The 19,197-nt window shown below is 43.3% G+C and overlaps 1 protein-coding gene across 10 annotated transcripts in view; it reads right to left on the bottom strand.

The window, feature by feature from the left end:
- cfap36 (cilia and flagella associated protein 36) overlaps positions 1–19,197 on the bottom strand; it is a 187,801-nt gene that overhangs the window by 157,392 nt on the left and 11,212 nt on the right. For all 10 annotated transcript variants that reach the window (XM_085981392.1, XM_085981387.1, XM_085981389.1 and 7 more), the window contains one exon: positions 3,048–3,149. In XM_085981392.1, the coding sequence (XP_085837518.1) occupies positions 3,048–3,149 (102 nt within the window). The remainder of the gene's footprint in view (positions 1–3,047; positions 3,150–19,197) is intronic.

Here is a 19,197-nt window from a genome sequence, read left to right as displayed (position 1 = left end):
CCCTGCCCGAGCCCTCATCCCCCGCTCCAATCCCTCTTTCCACCCCGGGGGCCCGGGCCTCGGCACCTGGATGAACGCATTCCCTCGGCCGTCACCCTGATGCCGTTGGCCGAGGCGAACACCCGCAAAGACATGGCCCAGCGAGTCCAGCGCCCCGGTCAGCTCGAGGTCCGCAGCCGCTGTTCGGCCGCAGGCCACAAAGCACCCGAGCCCAGCGCCGGCGATGGCTCCACAGAGCTCCGTGCCGCCCCACGCACTGACATGGCCCCGCCCTCCCGAGCTGGCTTGAAGAGCGCCGATTGCGGCTGTGAGAGACGGCCGGCGGGCCCGGTTGCCGGGGTAACCCTTCCCGCTCTCCAAGCCCCGCCCGAGATCAGCACTCCCGACGTAACGCACGCGTAGGTACGCTCTATAACTTTTCGAGCGCATAGCCGGACAGACGCACACGTGACACAGACAGACAGAAGGACAGACAGACAGAAGGACAGACAGAACGATCCGCTTATATATATAAGATATATAGATATAGATAGATAGATTTGTTTTTTGAATGCAGCAGACTGCTAGCTTGTCATCTTGTTTTACAGATTTTCAGTTAAGCATATTCCCCTGGCAAATCTCATTAGGACTGTCCTAAGAATTAATCCAGGGAAACAGTTTTTAGATCAAAGAGATATCTTGGCATATGCATTTTCCAGAGTTAACTACTTTTGTTCAGTCCATGTCAGTTCTCGTCGGGCTGGGTGACATGGGGCGAAATGAAGGACGGGCTGGGTGACATGGGGCGAAATGAAGGAATAGCCAATTCATGTATAATCTTTGTATCACAGATGTTCATCCGAGGTATAAAATGTAACACTACGGAAAGCAAACAGAATTTCTAAACTTTATTCTTTTTGAATAGCACCTGTAAGCAAAATTTTGTTTTCTTGCAAGATCTGCTGTGTTTGCTCTCTGCTTCTGATAATTTAATTTTCCAATAAACTTGTCCACCTGTCAGAATTCAAAGATCAAAGCTATTTCTGTGAACTGATCAGCAAAATAAGGAGTTTATTATTCACTCCAGGCATGCCACAATATCAAGTATTTTTCACACAAGGTCATGCTTTGGTTCATTGGGACAAGGGCCGCGATTTCGCCGACCCAGGCTGCCTACTGCAGCCCGTACTCTCCGAGCGATTTTTCCTTGATAGGGCTTTTTAAGCCCATCCTGCAAAGTTCCCGGACAATTAATAGGAAGCGGGTCTGCTGACGTCATTTGATGACGCGTCATCAGCTGGTTTCCTTAAAGGAGCCATGTCCAAATTGATCTTGACAATTCTGCTGTCAGTATTCTACAGCATTGAGGTGCTACAAACACTGACAAGCACTGCACAAAAGGTGCACGGCTGCACCCAGGCTCTCCCATTACTCGAGTCACAGCACACAGGGAGGTTCTCTTCCCTTCCCTTGGGCGGAAGAGACCTCCCCAGGAGATCAACGCAGCCTGGTTGCACATTGCACAGGAGGGCAGAAGCAGGGATTTTGTCAGGAGGACCAGGTTGCTATGGCACAAGCCTTTCAATGATCTCAGTAGATCACGAAATGTTAATGCCAAGCCACACTCAACCTCATCCTGCTGTGCCTCTCATCACATCACTCTGCCTTCCCTACCCTACTCCTGCACATCTTTACTCACACCAACTTACCTTGCACCTCCACCCATCCCTCTTTATCTACATTATCACATCCCCATCTCACTAGCCACCCCTCACACTCACCCTCAACCTACTGCAAGCATACGAACTAACAACACACAAGGGTAGGCACCTGGGTGGTTTAGCCAATGTTCATTTGAAGTTTCTGTTAATCTGTTGTCAAACATTGAAATCTATATTTTCAACACTTTACCTTATTGGACAGATCTGTGCTCACCTTTGGAAGTGTCTTAGTGAGTTCCAGTGAATGTTGAGACATAATTTCCCCCCCCCCCCCAATTGTGATGAGTAAGAAAGGAATGGCTTGGACATTGTAGGGATGCTTTATGGTGCTGGTATGGGGTGGTGTTAACTTGGCGCATCATGTGGCAGCCAGGGTGTACAGCGTCAGTTTAAGTAAATCTGGCCATGGTGATGCCTTCGCTGGCCTCCCGGGCAGCAATGTTGTCGGGTGCTGATGCCCTGTATCCTGTGCAGCATCAGGTGATTGCGGAGAAGGTTGGTATTGTTGTTGGTGCTGCTGGTGTGCTTGGTGATGTTGGTGTGCCTGGTGATGTTGGTGTCGGGGCTGATCGTGGAGGGATTCAGAGGACCAAGGTGAGAATTTTCCAAGGGCATGGAATAGATGGCAGCTGAAGTTGAGATGACAGAAGCGATCTGTCAATAGTGAAAAAGTTTGCTCCAAGGAGATGACAGTAGATAAAGAGTTTACTCCAAACACTTCCAAACTACATACAGCTCAAAAGTGACGTTGGAAAGTGAACAGCTGTAAAATGGTAGCTTTCATACTACTTTTGCAGCTGTCAACTATTCACAGCAATGGGAAGACATAGCGAACCCAACCTACTTACCTGACGTGATCCCCAAACGACGTGATCCCCGTTAAAAAAGTGGGAAAATAGAAATAGGCTGACAAAATAGTAGTTAACAAGCATCTAACTATCTTAAATGCCTCCCCTGCTGCTTGGTGTCGGGTCTGTTCTGAAATCGCAGTCGACGCTTTAGAAACTTACATGGAGGCCGGTTCCGAGTGGGTTCCCAACCCTCTGTCAATCATTTCGATTTTGACAGCGGACCCACCTCCGAACCCGCAATCTGAGCGGCGGCAAAATCGTGGCCAAGGTTTTGCTTAAGGGGGTAGTTTTTTGCACTGGGCAAGAGAAAATGTATCTAATGAGAGCCAAAATTATAATAAGCTCTTCAGGAAAATCGTGCTAAATTACACCTTGTTCTTTTCTGTAATTCATATTGTGCATTTTACAAAATATTGGTCAATGAATGTATTACATTATAACATTTAGGCTGAGAATTTTAACCCAAAAATGGCAATGACAGAATTTGCTTCTTTACCTGAAATGACTTGGACTGTGCAAGTGGGGAGTTGCAGGCTTCCAAAAACTGGTCCTCCTGGATCCCAACGTCTTGAAGATAGCCCTCTAACAATTGTTCCACCTACAGTAAAATAAGAATAAGCTAAATATTAAAAGGGAGGAACCATCAAAAATAGACAACTGAACTTAAACTTAAGTTTAACTTAACCGGAGAATTGTGGCTGGCCTCACACTGTTCCGGAGTGGGGGGGCGGGGGCATTCCATGAACTCATCCTCCAGACTATCTTTGCCAATTGAACATTAAAGTGCCCCACGCATTACCTTTGCTACAAGCTCCTCTTATTTCTTGATTAATACTCTGTCCAACAGTATAGCTACTGTTATGGGGCCTATAAACTACTCCCACCACTGTTTTCTGCCCTTTGTTATTTCTTAGCTCCGCCAATACTGATTCTACTTCCTGTTCTTCCAAGCCAAGATCCTTCCTCTTTACTCCACTACCAACTATCTTAAACTTCACTCCACCGTCCCCTCACCTCTAACAACATCTGCAAGTAACTCACGAATTTCTTTGTCACCAACATAGAGACCATCTATTTAGTTGATCCTGCTGCTAACACCCTTCCTCTTGCCCAACAAGCCAAACATCGCACCCCCCCACTCCTTACCCTAGCTCCAAACCCCTGTCTTTCTATAGTTTGTCTCCCATCTTTTGGCCCCCACCTCCATGCCTTCTCCGAGCTCATTTTATCCAGGAGATCCACCGCCTACTCCATCAACCCATTTATACGAAACTGCTGACCACCCAACATCCCTTCCTGGTGCCCATGCTAGCTGACTTTGTAAATGATTCCCTTTCATCAGGCACTGTCCCCCTCCCTTTTAAAAGTGCCATCATCACCCTCCCACAAAAAAACCCTCTACCTTTCCATCCTTGCAAACTACTGTCCCATCTCCAACCTCCCTTTCCTCTAAAGTCCTTGAGTGTGTTATCACCAGTCAGATCCGCGCCCCTCTCTCCCGCAACGTCTTGCTTGAATACCTCCAATCAAGCTATTGCTGCTTCTATGACACCAAAATGGCCCTAACCAAAATCTGTGACTGTGGTGTATTATCGACCGCTCTGCAGTCTTTGACAGGGTCAACTACACCATTTTCCTCCAACTCCTCCTCTGTTTGGCTAGTTCGGTGGGACTGGCCTCGCTTGCTTCCACTCTTACCTTTCAAATTATAGCTGTAATGTTTCTACAAATGGCTTCTCCTGCCACTTTTACACTATCACCATGGCAATCTCCCAAGGATCTATCCCTGGCCAGCTTCTCTTATTTATATGCTTCCTCTTGATGACGTCATCTGCAAACATGGGGGGAATTTTTATCTGAAAAAACGGGTGTGTTCGGAGCGTTGGGGGTAGTTAAATTGTTAAAAATCGGATTCCCGACCCGAACCCGCCTACTTCCGGTTTTAACGGGGGCAGGCAGCCAACCCGCTGCCAGGAGGCAGGACGTCAATTTAAATATTACAATGAGGCTGAAAACCTCTTATTTAAACGACATTTTGTTTTTAACTGCAGCTGGTCGGGTTTTACACACCTCGTAAAACCCAGCAGTTACAGCAAGGCAAGGACTGCTGCACCCAGGAGTAAGTGCCTTTACACCTACCTCCTGGATCCAAGGTCCCCGCCTAGCCCACCCCCCTCCGATCGGAAATCCCCTGCCATGAGGCCTTCAATCACTTCCCGGACTCCCTCCACCCCCACAATGAACTTCAAGCTGGCCCCGATCTTCCTCCGCACTCCCCCCCCGATGATTCTGAGGCCGGCCACGATTTTCCTCCCCACCGCCCCCTCAGAACAATCCTCTGGTTAAGTTAAACTTACATCACTCTCAAACTCGATGTGCAATTCTATCATATTATAATCACTCTTCCCCAGAGGATCCTTTACTAAGAGATTACTAAGTAACCCTGTCCACTACACAATACAAGATCTAAATAGCCTCTTCCCTGGTTGGTTCCACGATGTATTGTTCTAGGAAACTGTCTCGAATGCATACTTCCTGATCTTCCGAGCCAAGATCCTTTCTCACTACTGCCCTTATGTCATCCTTTATTATCAGGGCTACCACCCTTCCTTTTCCATTCTGCCTGTCTTTTTGAAATGCCAAGTACCTTGGAATATTTAGTTCCCAACCTTGGTCACCTTGCATCCACGTCTCTGTAATTAGATCAAAGTCATTTATCCCTATTTGTGCCACTAGTTCGTGTTACATTCAGATTAAGAGCCTTTAATTTTAACTTTTTACCATTATTCCCTGATGCACTATTACCGTTAAACTCTCTGTCCCTTCCTGTCACACGCAGCTTATCTTTACCCAAGTCGTTACACTGCTCCATTACCTTGACTTTTCTCTTTAGATTTCTAAATTTCCCCTCACCTGACCCCCCTCCCCCTCCCTTTTTAATTTAAAGCTTTATTTTCAGCCCTAGTTATTTGAATCGTCAGGACACTAGTCCGGTTTAAGTAGGCCCGTCCCAATGGAACAGCTCCCTCCTTCCCCAGTACTGGTGCCAGTGTTCCATGAATCAAAACCCATTCCTCTCTCACCACTCTTTCAGCCACACATTTAACTCTTTGACCTGCCTGTCCCTATGCCAATTTGCACATGGCTCAGGTAACAATCCAGAGATTATTATCTTTGAGGTTCTGTGTTTTAATTTGGACCCTAGCTCCTCAAATTCTCTCAGCAGAACTTCATTGCTAGTTGTGCCTATGTTTTTCAAAAGGCATTCGATAAGGTTCCACAAGAAAGGTTGTTACACAAGTTAAGGGCTCATAGGATTGGGGTAATATACTAGTATGGATTGAGGATTGGTTGACGGACAGAAAACAGGAGTAGGAATAAATGGTTCATTTTCGGGTTGGCAGGCTATAACTAGTGGGGTACCGCAAGGATCAGTGCTTGAGCCTCAGCTATTCACAATCTATATCAATGATTTGAATGAGGGGACCAAATGTAATACAGGTAGACTATCCTTTATCCGAAAACCTCGGGACCAGCCGTGTTTCGGTTTTAGGAAAATTTCGGTTTTCGGAAGGTGCGCGAAAACACTTCGGTTTTCAGAGGTAATTCGGTTTTCAGGAGTGCGGATAAAGGATACACTATCCCTTATCCGAAAATAACGACTATAAATACTGTAGTTACAGGGATAAATACTGTAGTACAGTTTATTTGTAAGGAAAACATTCAGTAAAACTTCAAACATGTACAGGTACAAACTAAGCTAAATACCTGTACATAAACATGCAATAAAGGTACATTACATCTGGCTTGAGGATCTTGGAGAAGATGGTACATCAGTGTTGTCATCATTGTCATCAGGTTGGAGTTGGACATCTGAAGATGGGCCAGGAACAGGATTCTCAAGTGATGAAGCAGCATTACATCTGGCTTGAGGATCTTGGAGAAGAGGGTACATCAGTGTTGGCATCATTGTCATCAGGTTGGAGTTGGACATCTGAAGATGGGCCAGGAACAGGATTCTCAAGTGATGAAGCATGACTACGACAGACGGCCTTTTTAAAGACTTCTTCCAGTGTCATCTGTCTCATTAACATTGGTTTCTGTCTAAGCAGTCTCTCTTTAATTGAGTAAACTTGCATAATCTCTTGCTCACTGATAAATGCACGTTTTTCAAGGCCAGCAATTAACTGATCACACATTGTCACCATATCGTCTATGGGGATTTTTTCACCTGTGTTCACAATGTCATCATCATCATCACTACTGTCCTCATGCTTGTCTTTATTTAACACCATTTCAGCAATTTCCCCATCACTCAACGAATTCACAACAGGTGCATCATTGTCAATGTTCAGCACTTCTTTGATGTCAGCTTCCTCTAACGTATTTACACTTTTGGATGATAAACCTTTGGCGTAAGTGAGGAGGTTTGATATCATCATCTTCTCCTGACTGACAGGAAATCCTTCAAACTCGTCATCTGCAGGTCCATCTTCATGAAACATCGTTGAAGGCCAAAGTCTGTGCCAAGCATTTTTTAATGTTGGTTTGTCAACATCGTTCCAAGCATTAGCAACTGCATAAATGGCATCCTTAACATTGAATTCTTTCAGGAAGCTTTGGATTCCTTCGCCTGTTGATTGCATCAAGCATAGAGTTCAAAAAAACGTCTTTATACTTGCTCTTCATGGAGCGTAAAATTCCTTGGTCACAAGGCTGTATTAAAGATGTCACATTAGGGGGAAAGTTAATGCTGAAAACATAACTTTTCACAAGAAGTTCAGGAGGGGGATGTGCGGAGCAGTTGTCCAGGAACAATAAAATTTTGCAGTTTTCTTCCAGTCCAACTTGCCTGCAATGAGCTCGTGTCGCTGGTACGAAGTGGTTATTGAACCAGTGAGAAAATATTCCTCTGGTTACCCATGCTTTCCTGCTCGCATAATAATGCACAGGTAAATTGCATACACCTTTCAAACATCTCGGATGTTGGCTTTTTCCAATCACTACCAACTTTAACTTGTGTGTGCCTGCAGCATTGGCACACCCAAGAACAGTCAACCTGTCCTTAGCATCCTTAAAACCTGCTGGTGCACTCTCATCAGCCGTTGCTAATGTTTTTCTAGGAACGTAGCGCCAGAACAGAGCTGTTTCATCAGCATTGTAAATTTGTTCAGGACCGAGGTTTTCATCCGATATTATTTTTGCAAACTCATCTATGTAATTTTCAGCTGCTTCATGATCAGCAGAAGCTTTTTCACCACAGATTTTCAGATATCTTATACCATGACGCTTCTTAAATTTATGCAGCCAACCTTCTGAATATTCACACTCAACTTCAATGTTCAGTTCTTCATGGTATATTCTAGCTTGCTTCATGACCATCAAACCAGTCAGTGGCACACGTTCACCTCTGCGTTGTCGAATCCACTCAATCAGCACACGGTCAAGATCTTCATTTTTTGCCCTATGCAATGTTTTCCTAATTTTCATTAGTTTATGGTCATCACTGTCAGTGTAAAATTTCAACAACTTGTCTTTCTGTTTCTTTAAGTCATATACGGTGGTACTTCCCACACCATATTCTTCAGTAAGATGTCGCACAGACACACCACGATCAAGCTTCTGCAATAACTCCACTTTCTGCGATATCGATAATGAGCGATGCTTCCTTCTCTGCTTCTCACTGTTACCCATTGGGGTATCTGCAGCTCTTTTTAGCATTTTCACAAATTGTTAAAAGCCAGCAAATATCTAAGAGAGCAGCAAATATCTAAGAGAGCTGCAAATATCTAAGAGAGCAGCAAATATCTAAGAGAGCAGCAAATAGCAGCAAATATCTAAGAGAGCAGCAAATATCACACAGAGCAGCATAACACCTGCGTGGGTCAAGCATCGGCAGCGTCGGGTCATGCTTTGCGCCACTTTCGGCTTTCAGAGGTTTTCTGGTTTCGGATGTGCGGATAAAGGATGGTACACTATCTCTTATCCGAAATTGGGTGGGGTTCGGCGGGGGTGGGGTACGGCGGGGGGGGGGGGGGCGTCGGTGGGGGTCGGGGGTCGGGTTCGGCCGGGGGTGGGGGTCGGCGGGGGTCGTGGTCGTGCACATTTCGGTTTTCAGAAGTCATGCTTTGCTCCACTTTCGGCTTTCAGAGGTTTTCTGGTTTCGGACGTGCGGATAAAGATGTCGGTTTTCAGAAGTGCGGAAAAATGCTACACTATCCCTTATCCGGCTAGGCCTGTAAGTCATGCGCCACTCTGGTCATGTCGTGCGCACGACTTACGCTGACCGAAAAAACCTTCGGTTTTTAGAGGGTTTCGGTTTTCGGAAGTCCGGATAAAGGGTAGTCTACCTGTATATCCAAGTTTGCTGATGATACAAATGTAAGTTGTGAAGAGGATGCAAGGAGGCTTCAAGGGGATATAGACAGGCTAAGTGAGTGGGCAAGAATGTGGCAAATGGAATATAATGTGGAGAAATGTGAAGTTATCCACTTTGGTAGGAAAAATAGAAAAGCAGAATATTTTTTAAATGGTGAGACATTGGGAAATGTTGGTGTTCAGGGGGACCTGGGTGTCCTTGTACACAAATCGCAGAAAGTGAACATGCATGTACAGCAAGCAATTAGGAAAGCAAATGGTATGTTGGCCTTTATTACAAGAGGATTTGAGTATAAGAGTAAAGACGTCTTACTGCAATTATATAGGGCCCTGGTGAGACCACACCTGGAGTATTGCGTACAGTTTTGGTCTCCTTACCGAAGGAGGGATATACTTGCCATAGAGGGAGTGCAACCAAGGTTCACCAGACTGGTTCCTGGGATGGGGGGATTTTCCTATGAGGAGAAATTGAGTAGACTAGGTCCATATTCTCTGGAGTTTAGAAGAATGAGAGGTGATCTCATTGAAACATACAAAATTCTTACAGGGCTTGACAGGGTAGATGCAGGGAGGGTGTTTCCCCTGGCTGGGGAGTCTAGAACCAGGGGTCACAGTCTCAGAATACGGGGTCGGCCATTTAGGACTGAGCTGAGGAGCAATTTTTTCACTCAGAGGGTGGTGAATCTTTGGAATTCTCTACCCCAGAGGGCTGTGGAGGCTCAACTGTGGAGTCATTGAGTATATTCAAGACAGAGAGCGATAGATTTTTGAATATTAAGGGAATCAAGGGATATGGGGATAGTGCAGGAAAGTGGAGATGAGGTAGAAGATCAGCCATGATCTTATTGAATGGCGGAGCAGGCTCAAAGGGCCAAATGGCCTACTCCTGCTCCTATTTTTTATGTTCTTAATAGATAGCTAGCTGGCTTCAAGACAGAAAGCAGAGAGTAGGGGTAAAGGGTAGCTATTCGGAGTGGCAGAAGGTGGGAAATGGAGTCCCACAAGGATCAGTGCTGGGACCAATGTTGTTCACAATTTATTTTAACGATTTAGACTTTGGAATCAAAAACACAATTTCTAAATTTGCGGATGACACCAAATTTGGGGGGGGGGATATAATCAATACTGAGGAGAACTGCAACAAATTACAAGAAGACATTAATAAACTTGCAAAATGGGCATAAAATTGGCAAAATAATTTCAACACAGATAAATGTGAGGTATTACATTTTGGTAAGAAAAATAGGGAGGTCACATATTACTTGGAAAATAAGAATCTAAATGGGGTAAAAGAGCAAAGGGATCTCGGAGTACAGATACACAAATCACCAAAAGTAGCGACGCAGGTTCATAAGGCTATGAAAAAAGCAAACCAAGCGCTAGGGTTTATTTCTAGAGGGATAGAATTGAAAAGTAGAAGTTAGGCTAAACCTGTATCGAACCTGGAGTACTGTATACAATTCTGGTCACCATATGATGAAAAGGATATAGAGGCACTGGAGAGGGTACAAAAAAGATTTACAAGGATGATACCAGAAATGCGAGGAAAGGATGAACAGACTGGGTTTCTTTTCTCTTGGAAAAGAGAAGGCTGAGGGGTGACCTAATAGAGGTCTTTAAAAATATGAAAAGCTTTGATAGAGTAGACACAGAGGGAGTGTTTCCACTTGTGGGGAAGGGCAAAACTAGAGGCCATCATATAAGATGGTCACCAAGAAATCAAATAGGTAATTCAAAAGAAACTTCTTTACCCAGAGAGTGGTGAGAATGTGAAACTCGCTACCACAGGGAGTGGTTGAATCGAATAGTATAGATGCATTTCAGGAGAGGCTAGGTAAGCATATGAAGGGGAAGGGAATAGAGGGTTATGCTGATAAAGTTAGATGAGGAAAGACAGGAGGCTCGAGTGGAGCATAAACTGGTTCGGCCGAATGGCCTGTTCCTGTGCTGTATATCTTATGTAATCCTATGTAAAAAGGCTAGGCAGTTAGGAGTTTGAAAGTGCAGTTATAAGTGACTAGGGTAAAGAGTTCCCCCCCACCCCCAGAGGTGGATGCGGAAGGAAGTGGATAGGGGATATATATGGTGAAGAATACAAGAAGGTGATCAAATATGGCCTGGCCGGTGATCAAGACCATGGGAGCAGAGAGGCCAAGGAAGGTGGCAAGCTCAAAGGGGTGACCATGAATATGGTGGGACAGTTTATATGGAGGGAGAGGTTCAGGAAGGACAGCAGAACAGTAAGTTTAAAGGAGAATGGACCAGGGGGCCAAGATGGAGATTGAGGAGTCACTCAGTGCAGAGGATATTTCAGGAAAAAACATGGGTGGGGCTTAGGGGCAGTAGACAATGAAGATCATCTGGAGACTAAATAAAGGCTGCTTTTCAGCTTTCTGAAGCTACCAGGAAAAGTATGAAAAAACCCACATCGAAAAATCTTTTTTTTCCTGTAGTTGAAAACTCAAAAAATTATACAGTGCCAAGAACCAGATGTTGGAAAAATGTTGTCTGTATTTAATAGAAGGTTTTATTTTCTGTAATTCCAGTACATATTTTGTCCATATGTATTTACAATAAATGTAAAAACAGTAACCACCACATTAGTTGCAGTGCACAGGCAAGACTACTATAAATAAAGACAGAGTCACAGTACAGTTTGATCAATGCAGCTACACAATTCCATCTAAACTCAGCACATTTTCAACAATTGAATACAACTAGCAGCATGCTAATAGCAGTGATTACATTCACTGAACATGGCAGTGCAGTCCTCCCATCAACCTCAAGTTGGAGGCTGGAAATCCTCCCCTTTCCAATTGTGAAAATTAAAATGTACAAACAAAATCGTAATTTTATTTTTTCAGCATATCTTTTTTATTTTTCTACCTTTCCTCAGTTTTTTTCTTAATTCTAAATATGTTTTATGAATTTTCTGCATTTTATTTTCTATCTGAACTCTTTCACTACATTTCTTTTTTTTACCCCTCAGTTTCTGTCTCCCTGCACCACCACCCCCCACCCCGAGGAAATTACCAGCTGCAGACTAGAGACAAGTTATGTGACCAATAATGAACAGATAAATAATAAATGTTTCTTTTCCTATGCAAGTTTCAATTTTTGTATAGATCATTGCACAAAACTGCATTCTCAGAGTCTAATTAAATTTTCATACAAGAAATATAAATTTACTTAGAGAATACAACTTGATCTCTTCCTACATCTTCAAAGTACACATTATACTAAATGATTTATTTGATCATTCAATACAGAACAGCCACATATTATCATCCAAACTACGATGAAGATAGTTGGAATGTGAACCAAATCAATCCAGTGGAAGCAGTTCCACAATATAAACACACCAAGTTCGGTAGAGACTACAGGACAACCACTGAATTTATAATGTTAGGAGTGAAAAATGAGATAAATTACAAACAAATTTGAATACACAGGAGCAAAATACTGTGGATACTGGAAATCTGAAATAAATATACAGGGCTCTTAATTTTCCAGAGAGAAACATGAAAAAAGGTTATATTTTTAAACTTAATGGGTCGGACTTGCTGGAGCTGGGCATCTCGCAGCGCATGCCGTTAGTAATCTTCTTCTGGCACCCTTCAGCTTGAATTTTTTTTGCACCATAACTTGCTGGAAGTACGAGCTTATAATGACGTGACAAGGGCAACGGGGCATCTGGGACCTCTTTCTAGGATGTAGGAAGAGTCTGCAGCTGGTAAATGGCAGAAACAATAGTGTATCTCCTTAACCAATTAGATTTAAAGATTGAGAAAGAAAGAGAGGAACGACAGAGAAGGAGGGTTAATTAGAATCAAATCGAGAGAAATAAAGAGAGGGAAAGAAAGATTGGATTAAGAGAGAGAGAGATAGAGAGAGAAAGAGACAGAAAGGACAAGTAAGAAAAAAATTTAAGTTAAAAATTTAATTTAAAAAAAATCTCCAACAACAATTTAATATATAGAGAAATTAAATTAAACAGTTTAAATTGTTCCCTTTCTGTTCCAAAGAGGTTGATTGGCATTATCATGTCGTTAAAAAGGTACTTACACTGTTAAGTTCCAGCACTACCTTTCCATGGTGATTTTAATGGCCAAATCTAGCAAGTTCTTAAAAATAATGGGGAGGCTAAGGGTGAGATGCCACTTGTGCAAAGCAAATGTCAGAGCGCCGTAAATCGACCAGCAAGTTTTGGAGATTTGTAACTCATAGCGTATTTCCCTGAACTTGCTGGCCAATTTGCACATTAATTAATGGTGCGAGTCATTAACACGTCATTATTATTCCAGCAAGATCCGCCCCATTGTTTTAACACAGAAGTGTTCCAAGGTGCTGCAGAGAAGCATACTGTAATTAGAAACAAATTGATGACAAGCCAAAGCCAGAGATATTATGAGGGGAGATCAAAATCTTGGTCAAATATGTGGGTTTTAAGGTGGGTCTTAAAGGAGGTGAAGGAGGTTGAGAGACAGAGGGGCTTGAGAAGGGAATTCTAAAGTGTGGGTCCTAGGAGGCTCAAGGCATGCTCGCCAATGGTAGGGCAAGTGGAGTTGGGCGGGTGGTGGGGGAATGCGCAAAATGCTAGAGTCAGAGGAACGAAGCAAATGGTGGAGTGGCATATATCGACCAACAAGTTCTGGAGATTTGCAACTCATGGAATATCTCTTAAATCCCATAACCTGCTGGCCGATGTGCGCATTAATAACGGCGTGCGTAGTTAACATGCCGTTTTTTTTTCCAGCAAGAGCTGGCCCGATGAGTTAGCATTACTCTAAATACATGAAACTTGACAGGACCTGCAACTGTAGATCATCAATGGAAGGAAAGCCCTGGATAGGCTGAGCAGCCTCTTCTCATTCCATACTTTGAAATGGATTTTTAAGAAAGTGCGATATTCAGGAAAAAATGGGCAAATGTTTTTGGTTATAAACATGTGTAACATGTTTTCATGCAATTCAAATTCTTTTTTTTAAAACTAAGGTGTATATTTTCATTCAATTCTCAAATTTAGCAAAAAAAAGTAGATAAGAGTATAAAGTGGTGAATACATGCTTTGTACTCAGGTCAACTTTTTTGTTGCTAAATTTCAGAATGGCTAAAAATTATCGCTGAGCAGTTTAAACTTATGTTTAAAATGGGGTCCATATTGTCATCAGATTTCTTTCAAAAGAAATCATCTAAAATGCTAGACTCAAGGAAAGCACTAAAAACTGTAAGCAATGTCTTTAACACATGGCACCTTTACAGTAGGCTACACACTCCTCTTGGGGCTTGGGATTCGAGGAGGCTTGACCCCCTCCATCTGTCAGCACCAACTGTGGAACTCTGAGGCTCTGCCTGAGATGCAGATAATTAGGGCAAACGTGGATACTGGGTCCCCAGTTAAAGCCACCAACACGCCACATCTAAAGAAGCTGCCAAAGAGAAGTTCTTAGTTCGCAAATCTCCAACATCATATCTGCTCCAGCTGACTCTTCCCTTAAAAATGGCACAGGCAAACATGAAGCAAAACAAAATAAAAAAAAGAGGGTAGAAGAAAGAGAAAAAAAATCAGAATGCAAGAGAAAAAGGTGAAAAATAAAAATAACAGGGAGAGCCAAAGGGGTCATCAAATTTCACGCAGTTTCACGCAAAATCTGTATATATTTTCCTTATAGTTGACTTACTGGCACATCATATCTATTTTATATACAAACAAATATTAAAATGTTTTCTGTAATAGCAGCACTGTTTTCTTTTCAGTTTTAATGGACCGAAGTAACTGCCTCATTAATTATGCACAATTACAAATTTCCATACTTACTTTCCACAAAAACTTATTCAGAGTAGTGCGAATATGCAGTAACCTATTACACTACAATGTTCAACAGTTAAATACCCTAAGAATAAAACTTCAATTGATACAAAAAAGCATTAAAGTGCAACGAACAGCAAGGAAATGTGCTCAATCATATTGGCTAGATCTGTGCGAGAAGATACAAACATCCTTTGAAAATGGAGACCTAGAGGTATGTATGGTGGAATAAAGAAAGCAATAGGTCCTTCAGTGAACAATTTTGCAATAGCTTTTCACCAGAAGTTTCAATAGCTAACATCACGCTTGACATTATACATAAGTTTTGTTACCTAGGATCAATTGTAAAAGATAGTTTATCTCTAGATGATGAGCTAAACTCTTGCATCGTAAAGGCAATAACCATATTCACCAATTAACTAACACTGAACATCAAGATATGGCTCTACCAAACGTTCTGAGGTTGTATGGTAACTGGACAACCTACAGCAGACATGAGAGTCTCTTATTTAATTTTTCTCTTCCTACAGGACACGCTAGAGAGCTGCGCAGCATCGGTGAGCCAAAGAAGTTGAAGAGAAGCGGTTGAGAGAGAGGATGAGGTCCTGCAGGCAGAGTTTAGGGAGCTAGGAGAGAGATTAAAAACCAGGACCTCAAAAGGTGGTAATCTCCAGATTACTCCCGGTGCCACGTGCTAGTGAGTACAGGAATAGGAGGATAGAACAGATGAATGTGTGGCTGGAGAGATGGTGCAGGAGGGAGGGTTTTAGATTCCCGAGGCATTGGGACCTTTTCTGGGGACGGTGGGACCTGTACAAGCCGGACGGGTTACACTTCAACAGAGCCGGGACCAATATTCTCGCAGGGAGGTTTGCAAGTGCTGTTGGGGAGGGTTTAAACTAGCTTGGCAGGGACTGGGCACGAGTATATAGGAGTAGAAAAGAAGAATAAGGTGCATGAAAGAGTGAGTGTGTTGGATAGTACTAGAGAAGAAAGTAGTACTAGCGGTGGAAGTAGTACCACATTAGATAGGAGATTAAGAAAGACTGCGAAAAAAATCAAAAATGGGTTTAGAATGCATGTATGTAAATGCACAAAGTGTGGTGAAGAAGACTGGTGAGCTACAAGCACAATTAGCCGTGTGGCAATATGATGTTGTGGCAATAACGAAAATGTGGCTTAAAAACGGTGAGGACTGGGCACTTAATATTCAAGGGTACAAGGTGTTCAGAAAAAATAGGGAAGGAAAAAAGGGAGGTGGGGTGGCAGTGATGATTAAGGAAGACATTGTAGTGTTGGAAAGGGAGGATGTTCTTGAGGGGACAAAGACATTTGGTTAGAGTTGAGGAGCAAAAAGGGTATGATCACGCTATTGGGGGCATTCTATTGGCCTCCAAATAGTGAGAGGGAGGCAGAGGAGCATATCAGCAGGGAAATTGCAGTTATATGCAAGAGCTATAGAGTGGTGATATTGGGGGACTTTAATTACCCAAATATCGATTGGGATAATGCTAGGGTAAAGGAAGAGGGGGAGGAATTTCTAAAATGTGTTCAGGAGAATTTCCTTGACTAATATGTTCTTGGCCCAACTAGGAAGGAGGCATTGCTGGATCTGGTGCTGGGGAAAGAGGTGGGTCAGGTTGACCAAGTGTCTGTGGGAGAACACTTGGGTACGAGTGATCATCGTATCATAAGATTTAGATTAGCAAGGGAGAGGAGCAAGGAACAATCTAGAGTGGAACTTCTAAACTGGAATAGGGCTAACTTCAATGCGATACGAAAGGATCTAGCCAGGGTAAAATGGAACCAAAGACTGACAGGAAAACTGTAACGGAATAATGGGTGATCTTTAAGGAGGAGATGTTCCAAGTACAGGCTAGGTACATGCCAACAAGAGGGAAGGGTAAGGGAACCAAAGCAAGGGCTCCTTGGAAGACGAGGGAGATAGAGAAGATGATGAAACAGAAAAGGAGGGTGTATGATGCATGTCAGGTGAATTCTTCAAGGGAGAACCAGGCCAAATACAATAAGTTGAGAGGGAAAGTGAATATGAAAATAAGATTGGCAAAGAGAGAATGTGTGAGTAGAATGGAGGTTAACATAAAAGGGAACCCAAAAATCTCACTACCCGCTTACTGTTTACATGCCGGTAGAAGAGGCGGGGTGGGGCCTATTAGCAACAAAGAAGGTGTTATATGCTTCGAGGCGCTGGGGAAGGTTAGAATACTCAATGAGTACTTTGTATCAGTGTTTACCAAGGTGGTGGATGCCGACAAAAGATCAGTAGCAGTGGAAGAGGCGAAAATTGATAGACAGGATGTACTGGAAAGGCTGGGTATGCTTAGAGTGGAGAAGTTGCCTGGTCCAGATGGCTTGCATCCCAGATTGCTAAGGGAATTGGGGAGGAGATAGCGGAAGGGCTTGCCATAATTTTCCAATCTTCCCTAGATGCGGGGGACGTACCCAAGAATTGGAAAGTGGCAAATGTGACACCATTGTTCAAGAAAGGGTGCAAGGACAATCCTAGTAACTTCAGGCTGGTCAGTTTAACATCAGTGGTGGGTAAAGTTTTAGAAACAATAATCAAGGAAAAAATTAACGGGCACTTGGTGAGGTTTAAGCTAATTAAGGAGAGCCAACACGGATTTGTAAAAGGCAGATCGTGTTTGACTAATCTAATTGAATTTTTTTATGAAGTAACAGGGAGGATCGATGAAGGGAATGCAATGGATGTTGTCTACATGGATTTTAGAAAGGCGTTTGACAAAGTACCACATAGATGGCTGGTTAACAAAATTGAGGCTCATGGAATAGGTGGGTCAGTGGCAGCTTGGATAAGGAATTGTCTTAAGGACAGAAAACAGCAAGTTGTGGTAAATGACTGTTTTTCAGACTGGAGGATGGTAGACAGTGGTGTTCCCCATTGGTCAGTGTTGGGGCCACTGATTTTTTTGATATATATGACCTGAATATTGGAATACAAAGTAGAATTTCTAAATTTGCCAATCACACCAAACTTGGGGGTGTTGCAAATAGTGAGGATGATACCAATCGACTGCAACAGGACATAGAAAGGCTAGCAGAATGGGCAGACAAGTGGCAGATGGAATTTAATAGAGAAGTGTGAGGTGATGCATTTTGGCAGAAGGAACAGGGAGAGGCAATATACACTTAATGGCACAGTTTAAAGAGTCTGCAGGGACAGAGGAACCTGGGAGTTAATGTGCATAGGTCGCTGAAGGTGGCAGGACATATTGAGAGTGGTTAGCAAAGCATATGGGATCTTGGGCTTCATAAATAGAGCTATTGAGTACAAAAGTAGAGAAGTTATGCTGAACCTTTCTAAAGCACTGGTTAGGCCACAACTGGAGTATTGTGTCCAGTTCTGGTCACCACACTTTAGGAAGGATGTGAAGGCCCTCGAGAGGGTGCAGAGGAAATTCTGGGGATGGGGTTCTTAGCTACAAGGACAGGTTGGAGAAGCTGGATTTGTTTTCATTAAAGCAAAGGAGGTTGAAGGGTGATTTGATAGAGGTATACAAGACGGGTTTGGATAGGCTAGATGGGGGAAGGCTGTTCCCACTAGTTGATGGTACAAGAACTAGGGGACATAGATTTAAGGTTTTGGGCAAGAGGGAAACGTGAGGGAAGCTTTTTTACGCAGTGAGTGGTGATAACCTGGAATTCACTGCTGCCGGAAGTGGTGGAAGCGGAGACACTCAATGGCCCAGTAATTCCGGGCCCAACGCATGAGTACAGACGGGGTACTCACGCGTGGGCCCGATGGAAGTGCTGGTTTTCAGCATGCACAGTGCATGCGCGGAAAACCGGCATTTCCTGTCCTCTGAACCAAAGGGTTCAGAGGATGAACGCGTGCGCGCAGGAGTCTGCGCATGCGCGCTGAAATTCCTTTTTTTCCCCCACAGGTTTGCGCGTGTGTAAGGGCCTCTCCTTTTTACGAATGTAAAAAGGAGACGTAAGGACTTCATTCTTTAAGGTAAGTGGTCTATTACTTAAAATTATAACATTTTTTCCACAGCTTTATTGTTTTTAAGGACTTTACAGTAAGGTAAGTGTAGTTTTAGATCCGATTTTTTTTTAAATTATTTTTTTTCAAAAATTTGATTAATTGTTTAAAATAGTTTTTTTAAAGTTATTTAGTTTGTTTAATTATTGGGATGTTTTTAAAAATTTTATTTAAAGTTAAACTAGTCTTTTGGGCGCCCGTACTTTTCATGAGTTTGACAGTTCTTACTATCAAACTCATGAGTGAAGTTTCCCCTCCCCTGATTGGCTGCACAGTGCTCACCTGATCCCAGCCGGCACATCGAACTAACTACGCCGCTGGATCAGGTAAGCACAGCGCGCCGACATCTGAACCGGGCCAGTGACAGGAATTCCAAGCAGGCCCAGGCTTCAGATGTCAGCGCGCCGGGTGAGTGCACATCGGGGGCTTGCA

Source organism: Somniosus microcephalus, chromosome 3, assembly GCF_052327205.1.
Source record: "Somniosus microcephalus isolate GS21.2 chromosome 3, FLI_Smic_1.0, whole genome shotgun sequence".
Taxonomy (NCBI): domain Eukaryota; kingdom Metazoa; phylum Chordata; class Chondrichthyes; order Squaliformes; family Somniosidae; genus Somniosus; species Somniosus microcephalus.
The sequence above is the reverse complement of the archived record's forward strand: the minus strand, read 5'-3'. Positions and strand labels throughout refer to the sequence as shown.